Source organism: Cryptomeria japonica, chromosome 3 (assembly GCF_030272615.1).
Source record: "Cryptomeria japonica chromosome 3, Sugi_1.0, whole genome shotgun sequence".
NCBI lineage: Eukaryota > Viridiplantae > Streptophyta > Pinopsida > Cupressales > Cupressaceae > Cryptomeria > Cryptomeria japonica.
In genome coordinates, this window is record NC_081407.1 from 621,017,215 (window position 1) to 621,036,646 (window position 19,432).

Sequence of the window (19,432 nt, forward strand, 5' to 3'; positions counted from 1 at the left end):
GGAGGACACCGTGAAACTTGATTGGGTGAGACCGGTTGTGGATAATGCAAGAAGCATAAAAAAATTGATTTATAATCACTTGGGTTCTTAATTTGTTGAAAAATCACACCAAAGGGCAAGAGTTGGTGCGATTGAGTGTCACAAGGTTTGCAACAATTTTCCTAATGTTGCAAGGGATAATTGGTTTGTAGACTTCCTTCAAATAGGTGTTTGTGAGTCAAGCACAACTAGACTCATCATATTCAAAAAAGCCTGAAGGGGAGAGGAAGGGTAAACTTTGATAATCTTTCGCACAAAGAGCTACCAAGATCGTGAAGGTGACCTCAAAACTTCAATTTTAAATTCAAAATGAATATTTTTTTTTCTTTCATTATAAATTTGTAACCTTAATCTTTTTGTATTTGTAAAGTGTAGGTGTTGGAGACCTTGGTTAGAATCCTTTGTTTGGTAGATGGTGATCAAAACCCAATGGGAAACTCTTATCAGGCCATCGATAGGGCCAAAGAGTCCATCTGAAGTATTACAAGGGGAACAACCCTAAATTGATCCATTTGGGAGATCATTGATCAGAGGTGGAAGAATCAACTCCACCAACCCATCCATGCAGTAGGGTACTTTCTCAATTCCAATTATTTCCATTGGGATAGCTTCTTAGATCCTAAGGGAGAGGTTTAGAGGGCCTCACAACATGCATATAAAGGATGATACCCTAGTTTGAGGTGAGAGACCTCATTATTCAATAATTGCATAATTACAAGATTGCTAGGGGTGAGCACTTTTCTTCAAAACTAGCTATCCAAGGAAGAACCACCCCATCACTCGGTAATCAAAAATGGGTCTTTACATCACATGCATCTCACAAGTTACAAATTTATTATTAATAATTTGATAAAATATGGTTTGCTTGCTAACTCTTTAATATTTTATTTTGTAGATTCTTGGTGTATAGAGTGGGGTGCAAATACCCCAAAATCTTCAAAGGTTAGCCCTTTGCATTTTGTGCCAACCTTGTAGCATCTTATTGCAAGCGCAACAAGAGTTTGTTTGAGGCCACCCACACGAAGAAGAGAGAAAAATTAACTCAAAAACGCCCCAATGACATTGTCTTTGTGCAATGCAACTTTCGACTTTGCACTAAAAAGGTAGAGGACAAATCAAAGGAAGTCATTGTTTTGGATGGCATTGATCCTTATAGCCATTGGATAGGGCAGAATGAACACTCCCCATATTCTTCATTTTGAGAGGCAAACAGTGGAGGATGTGGGTGCAACAAAAGGAGCTATAAGACTATATAAAATTGATGAGGCAAAGGTGGAGTCATTGTCATCTACTAACAAGATGGAGGTCGAGCCGAAGCCACAATCACATCCTTTTATGCCAAACAAAGAACTACAAAAAATTATAAACATTAGAACCTCAACCTCTCCCCAAATTTTTGTTCGCAATATGTGTTGTCATTGATGTCAACCTGATGTCTAACAATATATGTTGTCCTATGTATGGTCCTTTGCTAGTAACAAATGTTGAGGTGTCATTGATGATGTGGTCCCTGACTGGTGACAGATGATAAGGTGTCTTTTTGGATATGGTGGCTGCTAGCTTGCTAGCTTGCTTGCTACAATAATGGCGAAGTTGTATGGTGTCTACACTGAGATTGGTTGATGGTTCTCTATGGCGGTTGTCTGCCTGCCTATTGCTAATGTTCTTGGCCAAGTGTTGTCACATGGTACAGAGTGTCTAATATGTTTTTTGTGCAAAGGATTGTTGCAGATTGTGTTGATGCTTTGGGTTTGATGTCCACCATCTTGGTGTTGATATCTAATTTACTTTGGTGATATGGTTGACAATACTAATATTTGGATGTTGCTCTATGGAGAGATATTTGTTCTTATCCTATCAGATATGTAGTGGTGTAGAGATGATTGACTCTTGATTAGTGTTGCAGTTGTTGAGAAAGTGTTTGTTGGCAATAGTGATGTAACTGACATAACTATCTGTATTTATGATTGAGTAGATTGCTAAGGATTTGATAATAAGACTGCATTGGCTATTGTTTGTATGTTGTTGTCAAGATTTGCTTAACTAGTATAAAGAGGTTGCAAAGAGGAACAGATGGATATTGGTTGCAGATGGTTTGTGGATGTCCACCTCCTTGTTGTCTTATGTCTACACTTAGTTGATTGTATTGAGACTATTAGTAATACTAATGGCAGTAATGGTATTTTTGTGACGTTTTCACACATTGCCCCATCGCAAATGAGGACCCCCTCTTTTTGTTGAATAAGCCAAGTCTTTTGAAGTTTGTGTCATCTCCCGATCCCAAGGAATGAGTTGTAAGGTCTTGTCAATCTGGATTTTATCTTTGAAAGTAATGAAATGACTATGCAGGGAATGGATTCTTAAGGAATATACAACCTAGATAGGATACAGCCTTAATATTGTCATCAAGTCGAGAATTAGGATTTTGATGTATTGAGAAATGCATTGTTCTTATTGCTTTATCCTTCGAACTTTGCATTTTGCTAACTATGAACTTGATTGATACTTGTATTTCACAACGTTCCCTTGTCTTATTTAGGTACATTGTGGGGAGCAAGACTTTGGATGCCAAGAGGAGGACATCGTTGAGTGGATGATATCATCATCCAAGGAAGAGATTGTAGTGATAGAACAAAGAATTCATGTGTAGAGGAATGGAATGATAGATATTTGGCTAAGCGTCAGGATAACCTTGAGAATTGGTATGAAAAATTGAAACAAAAACAACCAAATTTTGGCTAAGTCTACAAGTGTTTTGGAAAAATTTGGCCAAGTCTAGAAGCATGTATTGTCTATTTTACGATTTTTATCCTTCAAACTTAGAAATGAAGTTAGTAGCCTAGGGCATTGTGAAATCTGTGCGAAGCATTGATAAGAGAACCCTTCAAGGAAGCTACCAGTGAAATTTGAGCGAATTTTGAGGACTTGCTATTTTTAGTAAGTTTTTTTTTTATTCTAAATCCGAAAAAGTTGAAAAGCAAGCAGATGATCATATCATGGATAAGTCTAGAAATCCTCCTTGAAAAAGACAAGGCATGGAAAATCTATTCTTGGGCGCAATTCCCAAGAACAGGAGGAATCTTCCAAAGTTTAAAAAATCCTTCACCTCACTCAAAATGCACAAGATCCAAAAGAGTGGACGCAATCCTCATGAAGTTGGAGGAATTTTCCAAAACTTGAAAATTCCTCCATGACCCCTCAACTGCGCCCATCCTCCCTCCTTGGGTGCAAATCCCACGGCAAGGAGGATTTTCCCTGCAAGAGGAAATTCTTCGCCTCCAAAATGCACTAGGACTACAAGGAGGGCGCAAATCACTAGCAATGGAGGATTTTTCCAAAATCGCAAAATTCCTCCTTCACCTCCAAAATGCACCCAAGTAAGCTCCCAGGGCCCTAAATTGCACCTGAGGAGGTTTTTTTTCTCATGACCAAAATTCCTTTAGGACAAAATTCTTGAAAATAGTAAAAAATTGGTTGTGTTGGAAATTCTTATCCTTCGGACTCTAGACAGGACAAAATTCCTAGAAAATTGAAAAATGACTAAGTGTTGGAAATTTTCCTCTTCCGGACCCTAAGCATCCCAAGATTCTTGAAAAGTGAAAAAATGGTTAAGTATCAAAGAATTCCTCCTTCAAGTCCAAAATGCGCCTAGGCACTCATAGCATGGAAATGATAGAAATTCACCAAGTGAGGAAAATCCTTCAGGTCATCCAAAATGTGCCCGATCCAAGAAAATTCTTCCACCAGAATAGAATTGGCACCCAAGCACTCAAAATTCCTCCTATACCTCAGGAAATGCACCCACCTCAAGGAAGGGAAGAAATGATAAATTTTGCTAAGTGTTGACAAATCCTCCTCTAGGATTGATACGTGCTAAAGAATTCCTCAGAAGTGTCTAAACTCAAAAATTTGATTGAGTATGGACAAATTCCTTTTCCAAACTTCAAATGCACCCTTCTACAAAATAGCAAGAAATGAAGAAATTTGACTAAGTATGGAGAAATTCCTTCTCCAAGCTTCAAGTGCACTCAACTTCATGAAGTCATTGAATGAACAAAATTTAGCTAAGTATGAAAAATTCCTCCCTATCCTTCTAAGATGCGCTCAAGTACTCAAGACATATAAATTTGGCTAAGGCATTGAATTTTCCTTCCACCTATCTCATATGTGCCCAAGGTGGAGAAATAACACGAGGCACGAAATTTAATGCTTAAGGTGGCATTTAGCAAGTAAAAGGACAAAAAAGGGGCATCAAAGATTCATCTCTCCAGTTCTAGGACATCATTCCAAGGAAGCTTGAAAAGCATAAAAGAATTCCAATTCCAGAGAATCCCATTTCAAAGACCTCAAGATTCAAGCAAGTACAAATAGGGGGAATTTACAACTATCTCGACTTTCCTCCGAAAAATCCAAGATCCCAGTCAGGAAAGAACGAGGAAGAATTCCAATTCCAAACGTCAAGGAGGGCATTCAAACTCCAAACATCTGGTTCAAGGCATTCAAGGTTCAAGACCTCAAAGATCAAAATTCAAGTGCAAATGTAGAAGGAAGAATTTCCTACGGAAATCCAAAATCAAAAGTCATAAGGGAAAGACTCAAGGAATGGCAATCGTTGGCAAAGAAGGATACTCCAAGAAGGTGAATTCCCAAGCAAGTACATGGAAGGAAGAAGATGATCAAGAAGAGATAATTTTAGAAAAGTTAATCAAAGTTAGAACCTTGATCATCGGGTCTACATGGCATCCAACATGCTAAGGTGGCACCTCGTCACCTTCTGTGGCCAATCAAACGTCTCCCAACCATCATGACCAAATTCCTTGCATTTGTCGTCAAGGAAAGGTATAATGGGCGCCCTATTTTGGGCAATGAGCTATTAAATGCATAATGCAGTGGTGGGCTATTTAATGCATAGTGGGCACCTCATTTGAAGTGATGGGCCATTAAATACATGATGGGTGTGATGCCTTATTAATTGACAGGCCCACTACTTGGAGCCACATAGGTCATTTTGGGTCAAACCCTAATTAGGGTTTGCATGGTGTAATCTTTGTTGTCCTCATTTTTGTTTTCAAAAATGAAGGACCATTACATGAAATTTTTGTAAAAAAAATGAAAATTTTACTCTATGGCACGCTTCCTGAGACAAAATTTCGCCTAATCCTTGGACTGGCTTAATCCTCAGTTCATCCTCGAACCACGTTTCAAATTTTGTCGCATTCTGGGTTCGTTTGCTATGTCTTTCCTTCAATTTCGGTTTTTTTCTCCCTGACTGCAGGTGGGAAATTTTCCTTGAATTGCAAGTTTTAATGATTTCCTTTGTTTTGGTCTTTGTAGGGAAATTTTTGGCTAAATACAAGTGCACTTTATTGAAAAAAAGAACTTGTAATTTACCTTTTATTTCCCCCTTAATGCTTTTTGGTTTTTTTAGTCTTTGTAGGGATTTATTTGGACAAGTGCACTTGCTGCTGTAAATTCTTAATTAAACATACATATATTTTTGTAATTTTTTGCTGATCTTATAGAATAGACAGAAGTTGCAGAAAGGTATTGTTTCTTTTTGGGTTTTGATGTTATAAGTGAAGTAAATGATAAATAGCAACAACTGTGAAATAAAACAGTAAACAATGTTCATATGTAAGAACACTTAAGCAATCTGAAAATACTGCAAATCATACCAGGCAAATAACCTAGTTTTGCATTCAGCAAGAATCCATACATTTATTTGGAGCTATTCTCAATCTGGATTGATGCCAGATGGAGGAATATTACTGGCAACGAACAAGGAAGACCAAATAAGTTGAATACAACCCTTCAAGCCAACATACAAACAAGGCGTGGTTGCAAAGGAGGCGTGGAAGCTGCTGCAAATCACGTGCCAGCTGAAATAGACCAGCCGCCCTGTTGAAACCCCCAATATGCATGTTGAATCTTCAAGCCAAGAAGATGTGTCTTCTACCTCTGACAATCTCTGTGCAATCCTGGATAAATCCACTGTCAACTCCTGTTGAGGGCTACGTCCCAGCAAGTTCAAAAATAGGGTTTGCGTCCCAGACCAAAATCACTCTTCCAGAGCAATTCCCAAATTCGCAAGTTTCAAAATGATCAAAGATGCTATCAATTAGGTTTTCATCTCCTTATAACTCCTTTCCCTTTGCAAGTCGAACCTTAAAGAATAATAAAGCTTGCGCTTTATAATTAAAGTGACACTTTCCCAATTATGGCGTCAAACTATAGAAAAATATCACTTTATTGCGAATAAATAGCTTCAAGCATCCAAAAAGACTTTGGGAGGTGAGAATCATGTAGCAAAGTTCAAGACCTTTCCAACGAGCTATAACACATAGGCATATCAAACCAGATGAAGCCAAAAACCCCTTATTACTCTGAAATGGCTTTATACATAGCCTTATTTTAATTTATTTAATCGCTAACTTAGGAAATATTTAAATATATTAAAATATTTCCATAAATCCAATAATAGCCCAAAATGACCAACCAAACATGGATTTGACTTTGTCACCTGTCTGTGACTGATGCCGGACAAGATAGGCCAACTGGCAGTCCCATCCCTAAAATCTAGGGATGCTCCTAGAAACTAGGAAACACACCCAATCTTCCTGAAATTGAAACCATGGTATGGTCCAGTGGAACCTCAAATATGGAAACTGCCACAACCTCCTAAAAAGGAGGGAATCGCCCTAAAAAGTAGGAACCTCTCTCCAAACACTTGTAACTGCTCAAAAGGATCCTGCTCTACTCCTTGGTCCCCCAGGTGGTCATTCAGTCAACTGCCAGTTCTCCCTAAAAAATAGGAGACCTCCCTAAAATGTAGGAACTGTCGTCTGAAGGTCCAAAACGACTCACAGAGCCCCTGCAAAGCTCCATGACCCTCAGAATGAGTCCCCTAACCATGTCATTGACCTACAAGAACTCGAATGGTAGGTCAACCCCTGCTCATCTCATGTCACCTAGAAAAGGGGACATTACATTGCCTTTTTGCATAAGCATTTCGGATTGAAGCAAGGTATGATTTCTTTTCTTTTCTTGATTCATTTTCTTGTTTTCTTGTTTTCTTATTTTCCTTTCTAATTGTGGATTTGTATATATGTTGTTCTTGCCCCAAAAATCGGTTTTGTGAGAGAAATTTTCCCTTTGAAAAGCAATTTTTGAATTGCATTGTTCTTCCCCATTTTCCCTCTTTACTTGTGTTCGGGATTTTAAATTCTGATTACGAGTTGGATGCAAATCATTGTTCTTCCCTTACGGTTAAAATTTTTTAACCATCTTTTGTTGAAATTCCAAGTTGCAAAGATGAAAAATACCCATCCTTCCAAAATCGGGTTTTTAGAACCGGATTGCATGTTCAAATTTCTTCCCATTTTCATGAAAATGTCATCCCCAAAATCTTTCCATTTTTATCCATCCATATCGCCTATATCCGTACTTTCCGTTCACGTAATTTCCCGCAAGTCTAATTCTCATTTTTCACCCATTTTCCATTTTACAAGTATACTTGCATCCAGGTTTTAAAAATCCGATTGCATGTGCATTCTTCCCAAACTTGTATACTTGTAAAATTTTCCCCAAGATCCAAAATTGGTCAAAGTCAAGATTCCTAGCATTTCCCATTTATTTCCCATTTTTCTCTCACAAAAACGTGAAGTGCAAGGGTTGGAGTTCTTCCCATTTGAAGGAGGAAAAATGTTAGTTGCAGTTGATTATGATGTTGCTTTAACACTTTTAAGTCTTCATCGCAATATACCAGGTTGTCCTTCAATGTCAGATTTGTCGTCATCTCCAATTCCAAAGAAGATGAAATACAAATATGATAAGTACCAAAATGAGGTTTCACCTTCTCAAGTTTCCTCTCCTTTGGATCACATAAAAGATACAGAGATAGGGCATGTGGACATGTCAGAATTTGTCAAGAGGGTGGAGGATCCGCAGGATAGCAATGGGCAACGGCTGTTGGACAGCCATATCCATCACGCATCTTCTTTTCCAGTGGCTGCCCTAGAACTTGAATTTGTTCTCGCTTGCGCCCATCGCTTTGACAAGGAGACGAGAACCATTAAAAATGATGATGGTGAAGCAATAATCCGCCTTGACACAGACACAATTGAGAAAGTCTTCAAAATACCACCGGCACCTGTTTATATGGAAATCTCCAAAGATAGTGCAGCTAAATACTATGTAAAAAGGGAAAAGGACTGCAAACATCATATTAACAGGTGGATTCATGAGCCACGAGCTGCCTTCTCAAGGTGGGCTAAGTTGTACCGCTGTGATTTCAAATGGGAGATTGGAGACATCATAACTCTCCTCAGCAGGATGATGGGTCTTGAACATTCTAATGTTTTTGAGCCCTAGATGTACCAATTTGTCATGTTCATAAGGCAGTCCCATCATATATCATGGGGAGAGATTATCAGCGATGCCTTGTGCGAGCAACTTGCAGCAGTCCCTTCCACCATGACTTTCTATATGAATTCATACTTAGTGTATTTGGCAGCATCACTCAGACATTTCCCTGGTCTTTCTACCAAGAGTGACCGCTCGCTTATACCGGTATGGGAATACTATGATCAGCGCCCTTTGAGACCGAGCAGATTGCATTTCAGAAGAGTTCAAGATGCATTCTTCGGTTACTTCATGTGCCAGTTTGACAGAACTCTAAAGAACAGAAGGGTGTCAGATGAGGCATGGGAAAGAGTGAAGAGTATGGGTGCTTGTTTCTTCAATTCCCGACCTTTACCTATATGAGAGTCGGATGCTATAGTGGGCAGCCATACATGCTCCCTAGATACCCGACTAATAAGATCATACTTATGGAGTTGGGAAGACAGATCATGGTTGTGCATGCCCATCAGTCTGTTAGACATAAGGTCGGAATGGAGATTTCTACAACAAACACATTAAAAATTGGCCGGTATTCTCTTGTCACATCCGTCAAAGCCAAGGCTATGGAGACTGAGATGCAGGAAATTAAGCTCAAAAGGTTTAAGTCCAGAGCTGATTTTGATTACCGGGGTATGAAGGAAAAGATCAAAAAGTCCTTCATGCACGTGCATCGTATTGAGGATATCTGAGTAGATCTCCGTACAGAAGTGGAAATTGTGAAGATGGATTACTGCAGGCTTACTGTTGAGCAAGTTGTTGATTTGTACTTGGTGGATAGTCCACAAGGGATGATTGATGATGGGTATGTGCTTGATCCTGAATATATTTCATGAAGGGTTGACGAAGATCCACTTCCTTTAATCCAATGGTCACACAAGGAGTGCACATCCATTCTTGATTTTGACAATCTGCAATTGCTCAATTTGAATTTTGGTACTATCTACTCAAATTCTTTTTACAATGAGTGAAGTTGTGGTTGGTCTCTTCTTTTTTGCTTCTCATGCCTTTTGTAGTTGATAGCATGGGTTGTAGCTCTGGGTTTTGGCGCGGCTTCAAGATGATGGCAAGCTAAGGACGGTTTGGCTTTGTTTTGCTCTCTAGTTGGGGTCAAGTTCTTGAATGTCTTTTTCAAGACCTTGTCGTCTTCTTTTTGTAAAATATGGCACATAGATGTAGACACACTAATCCTTGTTTTGAGTTGCTAGAGGCAACTTCGATCTTTTGAAAGATCTGCAATGTAATATGTATGTAAGACCTTTTTGATTTAATATAATTTTCGCAACCTTGTGTTGCATTTTACCAATCAAAAAAGATGAGCTTCAATAAATTCACTAGTTGTCTAGAATTCAAGCCTATTAACCAATACAATAATGGACAAGTACATTATATGGCATAGTTGCTTCAATGATTTTACAAATTACCATAAAACAATATTTCAAAACCTTTTTATTAACAAGAGATGCATAGCATCAAGTTCTTGCCTATAAGTGTTATAGTAGTTATTGTTAGGTAAAGTAGTTGATTATTCCAATTAAATTAGTGGAAACATAGAGCATTTGTTAGTCATCTAGCTAATTTCTCTTTTTCAATTCTCTATATTAGTCACATGGCTTATTAGGTTCAAAATTGTGTGCAAGTAGTCAGTTAAAATTAAAAAACACAAATAATCAAAATTAAATGAAGCATCTTGCACCCTTCTTTATAATTCACAAGTATCTATTTCAATAAATAGCTCGTTGATTCCATATATGAAACGTTTTTGACGTAAAAATCATTATTAAAGTAAATTAAGTATAATTAGTAAAAAGTTGTTATCAATTAGAGTTATTATACATAGTTTTAAAATATTTGTATCTATTTACTTTTATACAATAATAATGTATTGTATATTATACAAATAATAGACATGTAAAAAATAACAAAATACTAAAAACAATCAAACATTGAATATGATTAATTGTTAAAAAAAAATGATAATTGTTGCAAATATGTAAGAAGGTATTTTATAAATTACATAGTGTCTAAGATTTTTTTTAAATTGTATATTTAGATGAATAGATATGAATGGCATCATAAATGTCATTCAAGGAGACAACATAATGTTAAAGTCAACAATGTACTTTTATGATGATGTATAAAATATTTTATATGTCATTCAAGTCGTAAATTGAACTAACAAAATAAAAAGAAATAATAATAATTTGATTTTTGCAATGACTATTCCCAACATAAACCAATAGAGGGAAAGATAAATGACATTTTTTAAATTATTAAATGAAAAAAGCTAAGTTACCGATTTGGGTTCGGATTCGGATACGGATTCGGCAAAAAATAAAAATTCTTGGGTACAAGTATGGGTTCGTCCGTACACACACACACACACACACACACACACACACACACACACACACACACACATATATATATATGTTTAATATATACAATTTATACAAAAATAAAATATACAATGTGACTTTCCATACATAAATGATAAATGATAAATGATAAATCCATAATTGCCAATGCCAATAAATATTCATATATCACAAATGTAATCAGTAAACTAATAACTAAAGTATAATATCATATTCATAATTTGCAAAAAAGATAATATTCAAGTTTCAAGTCTTTTTTAAAAAATCATACAGGGGCGAATTAGAGTTAAAACGTCGCAGGACTCACAGGGAATCCGGCCACCTGGGAAGGACCCGGGTGGAACCTAGGTCGAACCCAGGAGGACCCGCGTGAACCCAGGCCCGTGGGTTCCCAAAAATGGGGCCCACGGGTCAAAAAAAATTAAAAAACAATTAAAAAAAGACTTTTTAACCCGGAAGGAACCCTAGGAGAACCCGGGGAGAATTAGGACTGGGCAAGAACCAAGACCCGGACCCAAGCCAAAAGGGGAAGAACCAGTATCTTAGGAAAAAAGTAATTATAGACTAGAAATGTTGCTCAAAATTTTTAATTCTATACAATGATTGGTTGATCTAATTAAAAAGTTGGATGCAATGAATGCATTAGTATCCTGCCTATGCCTATGGCAGGAACTAATTAAATATCAACATTTTAAGGAACTTATGTAGTGCTAAAAAAATATTTTGCATTTTCAGCATCATTAGAGAGAGTAAATTCCACAAATGGTTTTGACTGGCTTACTATGCAATTTACAAGAAAAAATTGCAAGAATGGGGAAACCAAAATGGAACATGTACCTCTGATTTTTCAGACAAAATAACTTCAAATTGCTTTATAAGTTCAGGTGGTGACATCCTGTCATTTTCAGCTCCCAAAATTGCTATCGGCACTTTAACCGCTGGTGCAAACAAGAAAATACTCATATATGCATCCATCATCTAAAGTTAAGAATAGAATAAATGCAAATGTAAATAATGTTAAAGTTTAAAATTAGAAACACTCAAAACAGCCATAAAATAAACTACCACACAGCAGAGAACCCAAAAATCTTAGGTTAACATTGACATACAAGAAAATTCAAAAGTCAGCTTTGCATTCTCACCTTTAATATCATCAACATTAACAAGCGATGGATGCAATAACACCCCTGCTTTTATATCCACCCCTTTGGCTAGCTCCACTACCACCTTGGCTGTAACAACAAATGCAGTAGACAATTAAGCTCTTCAGTGAAAACTAGGCTTATAGCAAGACCCACAACATTTTAAATACACTACATCACTTGATAGCATTTATAATTCCGTTTCAGATTTCAATGAAAATACAATACACCCTGAAACATGGCATGATCTGAAGTTGAAAATAAGTCTAGCTTTCCTGTGAATCATTCACAAAGGGGAAAAAACCAAAACTTTTTCTCACCTCCCCAGCAAAAGCCACCTGCTCCAATAGTACTTATGCCCCTGCTCTTAAAACATCGATAATCTTTGCAGAGGGCTCAAATCCTTTCTCCTAAAGCAGTGTATACAATACTAATCAACATTAGCTTCCGATACTTTAGCATTGGCAAAAAAAAGCAGTGGTAATGTTATGATATTTAAGGAGCAACGCAAGAAAACAAATTTTTAACTAATTCACTTTAAGTTGAAACAATGCAAACATGTTTCAAATACTAAAATTTGTCTTGTCATATAAAATTATCTTCCATTAAGAAGCATTACTGGCGCATGATTCTTGATCCAATCTTGAATGGTACCGTGGTCTGGGACATATGGGTCCCCATTAAATAAGTCAGGAACAACCACAAAGTATCCAGCTTCCGCTACTTTGTCAGCAAGCTTCCTATAGCCACAATTAAATGCTGTTTAGAAATTGGAATGTTATAAGCATTCAACTGTTTTAATCTTATTCCAATTGACTCTTTATTACTTCACAAATCAGTCTTGTTTATACAAATAATATAATATAATATTCACCATTTTCTAGAGAGATGTTTTGTTATAACTTTATCAGATATGAATAGACCACCAAGAACTATATGCTGATTTATTGAACTAAGGTTCCATATAGAAATTCCAAGTTCTGCATGAACCTTGAAAAGCTATGTAGACACTCCAACCTATTTTAAATAACTTGATGTGTTATAAAGGCCCACAGCATAAGAATGCAGTTCTGTGTTAGAATAGATGCTTCATATGACACCAATTAACAATAAATTCCAAATTCAATACAAAAACAATTTGGAGAAAAGTTCTTTAGAAGGCAAAGCAAACATAAAATCATTTTGAACAATTATTTACAAGAATAGAAAATGTAAAAATCAGATTATAAACTTTCCTGAGCATAAGGCCTAAGTTGCTAGTTCTGTTTTGGATCCTAGTTTGACTTTGAGGATCCAACAAATGAAAATCGGGGGTTGGATTTGTTGTGAGGTATTCACACATCGCCCTATTGCAAATGGGGACCTCCACTTTTTCGCTTTTTAGGTTAATCGTCTTAGCTTACTTGTTAGTTGTTGTCGAGTCTTTGCTATTAACCTTTTTGTTTGTAGTTGCTCAGGAGCTGATCAAGTCCCCCTCTTAAGAATGAAGTGAGGTTCAACACTCCCTTTGCCCAGCCAAGACATAATCCCTTCCACTTCTCCCAGTCCTCTCAGTGGGTGCCCAAACCCGATCACTCCCATTTCCATTTCTCATCATTGCCATCACCATTTCACCATTACATTTCCTTCCATTTCCACCTCCCCTACCACGCTTCGCTTCCATTTACCATATCCTCTACCCACCTACCTTTCTATACTCCCTCTACCCTTCCTTCCACCCATCCCCATATCCTAACCTACTTCACCTACATAGCCTACCTTATATTTCCTAACTTCCATCCCACATCCTTAACCTACCCCTTCCACTACCTTTACCTTTACCTCCATTAACCCTTCCATCTCATTCACCTCCCTACCCTTCACCTATAACCTCACACATACATCCTCTACCTTCCATCGCGCACCCCTTTACCCTTCTACTTTCCTTAGCCTACCCTTTCCCCTACCGACCACTCTACCTCCTCCCCCGATCCTATCCTAACCCACCTTCCATTTCCTACCTTTTCCCCTAACTACCACCTCACCCCCTCTACTCTTTGATTACCCCCTTATACCTCCCATTACATTTTACTCCCCAACCTCCCCTAACTCCATCCACTAGCCCTTATACCTCCTAACCCCACGTATCTCCTACTTCCATCATTTATAGCCCTTATGTCCCCCTTTCCTCCAACATCCCATTCCCCCTCTTTCTCCACGTAGCAGCTACCCTTAACATTTCCTACCACTCCCCCCTCTTATTTCTCTCCACCGTATCACATTATATGCTGGGCTCCACACACTCCAAAATGGAGAATTCAATAGATTTGTCTTAAGGACTCTTGTTGGGACCCACTAACCACTGGCTGAGAATGAAAAATGTTTTTTTTTGTCTTTGATATTGCATGGGCCCCACCAGAAATTTTGAATGAAAAGTTTTGTTTTTTAGGAATTTTAAAAGATGGAAGTATCAACCTCATCAGTCCTTGCAAGGTGTGGCAACAAAAAAAAATAAGGAGCTGGCCTATGAATGAAGATGTGTCACTTTAATGAAGATAAAGTAAAACAGACCCTTTAACATCCACCGTCTATATAAGAGGACATCCATCCTCATTCCAAGGCATTAATCAAAGCAATTGATACGATCTGCTCTGCAATCTAAAGACAGCGAATTGCAGCAGACAGAGAGGCAGAGCTACAAATTTGAGGATCAAAATTCAGATCAGAACTGATTTCAAGGACTAATTCCATCAGCAGATTGTTATTTCCCAGATTTGAATTGATATTTGAAAGCACAATTAATAATGCATTAGGGGTGTGTAAGATTGTTTTATTTGCAGGATTCTTGATTCATTATGTGTCTTTCAGGTTTTGATAAGGGGACTGAAAGCTGATAAAGAGATGATTTCATTAGGAAGTTCAAAGACTACACTCCAAGGCAGATCAAATTCGAGGACTCACACATCAATATCCACATTTGGCAAAGGGACAATATCAAGATTCGATCACATGAAGAGGGTGGATCAGACCATTACTATGCACTTACAGAGCTGACGGCAGGAGATTCACCACCTTAAATAGAGTTGGAGATTGATACAAAAGCAAAGAGAAGCTCATGGAATGATGAACAAGGACGAGCAAGTGCATCTTGTTTACTAGCAACAAATTTATTCAAGTTTGAAATCCACTTCATGCTCAAGGCTAGAGGAGCGTACTTCATCACTTCAAGGAGAGGAGCGAACTTCATGTGATGGCTGATAGGAGCGACTTCATGTGTTGAGGATTTAGAGCGCGCTTCATGAGTCAACAATTTGGAGCGAGCTTCATGTTTAGGAAGTTTGAAGCGAACTGCACAAGTCAAGAAAATGGAGCGAGGTTCATACTTCATGAATCAAGAAAATGGAGCGAATTTCCTACTTCATGAGTTGACCAATTGGAGCGAATTTCCTACTTCATGACTTGCCATGTTGGAGCGAACTTCATGACGTGCCACCTTGGAGTGAACTTCATGACTTCACCTCTTGGAGCGACTTCATGACTTCACATTTTGGAGCGAGTCTCATTAATGAGCATACATAAGCGAGTCCACATGAGCGAAGTTGAAGGAGAAATGAAGGATGTTTGATAGCAATCGCCTTGAATGGATTCAATTCTAAATGCACTACGTGAGTTGAAAAATTGAAGCGAAATTTATTACTTCATGAGTTGCAAGTTTGGAGCGAACTTCATGACTTTGCTTTTTGGAGCGAATTTCATACTTCATGAGTTGCAAGTTTGGAGCGAACTTCATGACTTTGCATTTTGGAGCGAATTTCATACTTCATGAGTCACAAATTTCAAGCAGACTTCATGTTTGGAAGAGACAAGCAAGCAAGGTGATTGAAATAAGACTTCATGTGCACACCACTTAGAGCAGATTTCAAATGCACTTCGTGAGTTAACAAATTGAAGCGAATTTCCTACTTCATGACTTGGCCTTTTGGAGCGAATTTCATGTTTGAGACATTTCAAGCGAACTTCACAAGTCATGAAAACGGAGCAAAGTTCATGCAAGTATACTTCATGAGTTGATGATTAGGAACAAATTCCATTCAAAAGAGCTTCATGAATCAATGAAATGAAGCGAACTTTATACAAAATACACTTCATGAGTTGAGGTTGAAAGCGAATTTCATGATTTGAGAAAATGGAGCGAATTCCCTATGAAGGTGAACTTCATGAATTCATAATTTGGGCGAACTACATGTTTGAGAGATTTTAAAGTGAACTTCATGAGTTCAAGGTTTGGAGTGAACTTCAGGAGTTGAAGATTTGGAGCGAATTTCTATAAAGGTGAACTTCATGACTTAGAAGATTGGAGCGAATTGATTGAAACAAGCTTCACGTGCACACCATCTAGAGCAATCTTCATCTTCAAACATACATAAGTAAATCTTAGCTTCATGTTCAAACCTACACGAGCAAATCTCAACTTCATGAATTAGCATGCACGAGCGAATTTCATATTAAACTTCACAAACTCAGCATGCAAGAGTGAACTTCATGAATGGACAGAGGGGAGGGAACTTCATGTTTTGAGCTGCAAAAGTGTATTTCAAGAATGAAAGTAAATTCAAACGCAAGACGAGGGAAACTTAATGAACATCAAGGGTGGAATAAACTTCAAGAGTTCCTCTTTAAGAGCGGAAAACAACTTCAAGTGTCCCTTCATGACTACGAATTCTCTACATATGCTCTTATTAAATCTATATATCAAGTGTATTTGATACTTGCTTGTTTGTTTTGCACGCAATGAAGCAAGATACAAGGAGAACCTCTTCAAGAAGCTAAGAACATCAAGGAGGAGAAGATCTCAAAGTATTTAAAGCCTCTCACCACCTCAATTACATGAAGAAGACTTAAAATGTTACTAGGTTGAAAGACTTCAAATGTTGAATAGTTGCAAGCAATAGAGTGGTTCTCATTCTATCACATTGACATGGAGAGATCACAGGAGTGCAAAGGAGAAATCATCCAACTACCTCAAGGCACTAGACCATCAAGGAAGGATAACCTAGATGATGGAAGGATGTTTTACAATCTTACATTCCCTTCGGAAATCCAAGAATCGAAGTCAGTACAATGAAGAGCTACATTCAACCAGTTCCATCATTCATTAAGTATGTTAAAAACGAAGGAGGATCAACCAAAGTCATCGCAAGACCTACATCAAGCATGATTGAGGGAGCAGATAGTTTCAAAAGAGTTAATCAAAGTTTGCTTCTCATCATCATCATCATCACTTTAAGAAAACTGGATAATGTTGAGTATAAAGAGATATCTCTCAACATCCCTTCATGATGATGAATCAAATCAATTCTATAAAGTGCAAGTTGGAAGTCGCGTCTCAGTCATTGTCCCAGTCACTATCTCTACCAATCAGGGAAGGTCTACCTCAACATGTCTCGATTCAATGTCCCTGACTCACCAGTGATGTCACAGACTTCGAGGCACCTACCCTTGTTATCTATTGGTCATGTCAAAATGTTGCAATCATTTCATTGGCTGAATTCAGTTTGTTATAACAAACCCTAATTAGGGTTTTCATTGTAAAATATCAGTCATTGATCTGAAATTGATCTAAGCCATTCATTGCGATGAACTCTCATTATAAAGCTCAAGCTCCTCATTTTGAAAAGGTTAATAGTTAGCTAATTGTTAATAGTAATAGAAGAATAGATAGTTTTTGAAGAATAGAATAGCAATTAGAGTAGAGTAGGAGGAGAAGGCATAAACTGTTGCCTAAGTTGTAAATGAACTCCATTTTCATTGAAGTTGTTTCTTTACAATGTGCATGGTTTCTTGTTAGATCTTCATGTTAGATGATAAATAAATTAGATTGAATGGAGGGAATTGTTGAATGTATTCATGTGGAATCCGCCTAGTCCATACCACTAGCCTCTTATTGATTGTAAGTATGCCTTGTGTGATCAACTGGAATGATATGAGCTTAACTTTGAATCGGTCTACACTCATTGCTTATGCATTAACTTGAATGGTGATCAATGTTTGATGGTATTGATTTGAATATCTTTGAAATATCCTTAGAAGATTGCACTGAGCTTGTGTCAAAATGTTTAAGTTGATGGTGAGACCTTGCCCAGTAGGATTCCATCTTATCATTCATCCATCTTCTCACATTCTAGCTTTAGAATAGACTCTCTTAGCCCTTCATCTTTTGCCATTTTTTCAAGCTCAAACTAGTTTAGGATCAAAAAGCATCACCAGATTGTAACATCAAATGATCTAAGTTCCAGCAAATCAAGCATTCATGCATTCAAATGTAAGTCCCCTTGTGATTCCAGCATAATCACATCAACCAACAGAGCTTATCCACATGTAGTGACCCTACATTAATGAACCTTGGAGTCTTCTCGAATGATCCTTAAGCTAATCTTCAGCATCTGAGAGATTTTGTTCAAGAGAGGATAAGATACTTTAGGTATTTTATTTTGTGTTTGCATGTGCATAAAAAACACATCAACAAAATTGGCGCTAGTTCATCCATATCAAAAACATATAAAAACCATGACTAATATTTAATAAACAAAACAACTATTAAAGTTTCATTTATTCATACTCCAAAAATCTCCCTATAGAGGTTCAAATAATGTTGGATGAGTTTAAAACAATGGCAGTATAGATAATAACACCCAAAAACTCCCACACTTTCATGCATATACTAATCAACCATCATTGGACAAAGAAGTACAAGAAGGAGAAGCTTCAAGGAACAATGGAGCTGTCTATATTCTTTACACATTTTTCTAAACAAGACGGCATGGTCTACAAACAGCAAGCCGTTGCAGATCATGAATTCTTGAGGGATGCTTGAGATTTTTGTTGTCACAACAAACAACTCGCTCAAACACTCAACCAACAGTGAGTCAGGCATTAATCTAAAACAAGGATGTTTCAAGAACCTAAGTAGAGACTCTGGAAGGCATGCTTATTTACCTTTGATGGATGGGAACATCTGACACCTAAAGAATTGTTTACTGCAATGGTTCTGTTTCGGGAGGGTTTTATTTTTATTTTTTTGTGTATGTAAAATGTTAAGAAAAACAAGAGTGATTAATATATGGAAAAAAGAGCCAAAAAATAATTATATTATATTATTATGTCAAAATGCATCAAGTTTGTCCCTAGTTAATTTTTATCCTCCTAGGTTTGAGACAGACTTGCATTGAAATTTATGCCCCTAGCTAAACTTGCATCAACATCAATGTTGTCATGTCCCCTTTTTTCCATGAGTCGAAACTTGCTAAAAATAGTAAGTTCCCATTGTCCCAAAACAGTAAATCAGGATCATATTCAAATTTCTTGTTGCAAATTCAAATTTCTCACAACAAATAATGTTAAATTAGTAACTTCTTTTAGGGAGCATCTTATTGGATTTGGCAAGTTGGCTAGCAGTGGATTGGTTTTTGGAAAGTTTCCTTGGCAACTTTGGGTATC

General features: G+C 37.3%; 1 protein-coding gene across 1 annotated transcript in view; it reads right to left on the minus strand.

Annotated features, from left to right (window-relative positions):
• The window catches only part of LOC131060113 (endo-1,3;1,4-beta-D-glucanase), a 149,529-nt gene that overhangs the window by 32,832 nt on the left and 97,265 nt on the right, over positions 1-19,432 (minus strand). The window contains 5 exon segments of the mRNA XM_059218472.1: positions 11,652-11,752; positions 11,957-12,046; positions 12,277-12,327; positions 12,330-12,366; positions 12,576-12,696. Of these exon segments, the coding sequence (XP_059074455.1) occupies positions 11,652-11,752; positions 11,957-12,046; positions 12,277-12,327; positions 12,330-12,366; positions 12,576-12,696 (400 nt within the window).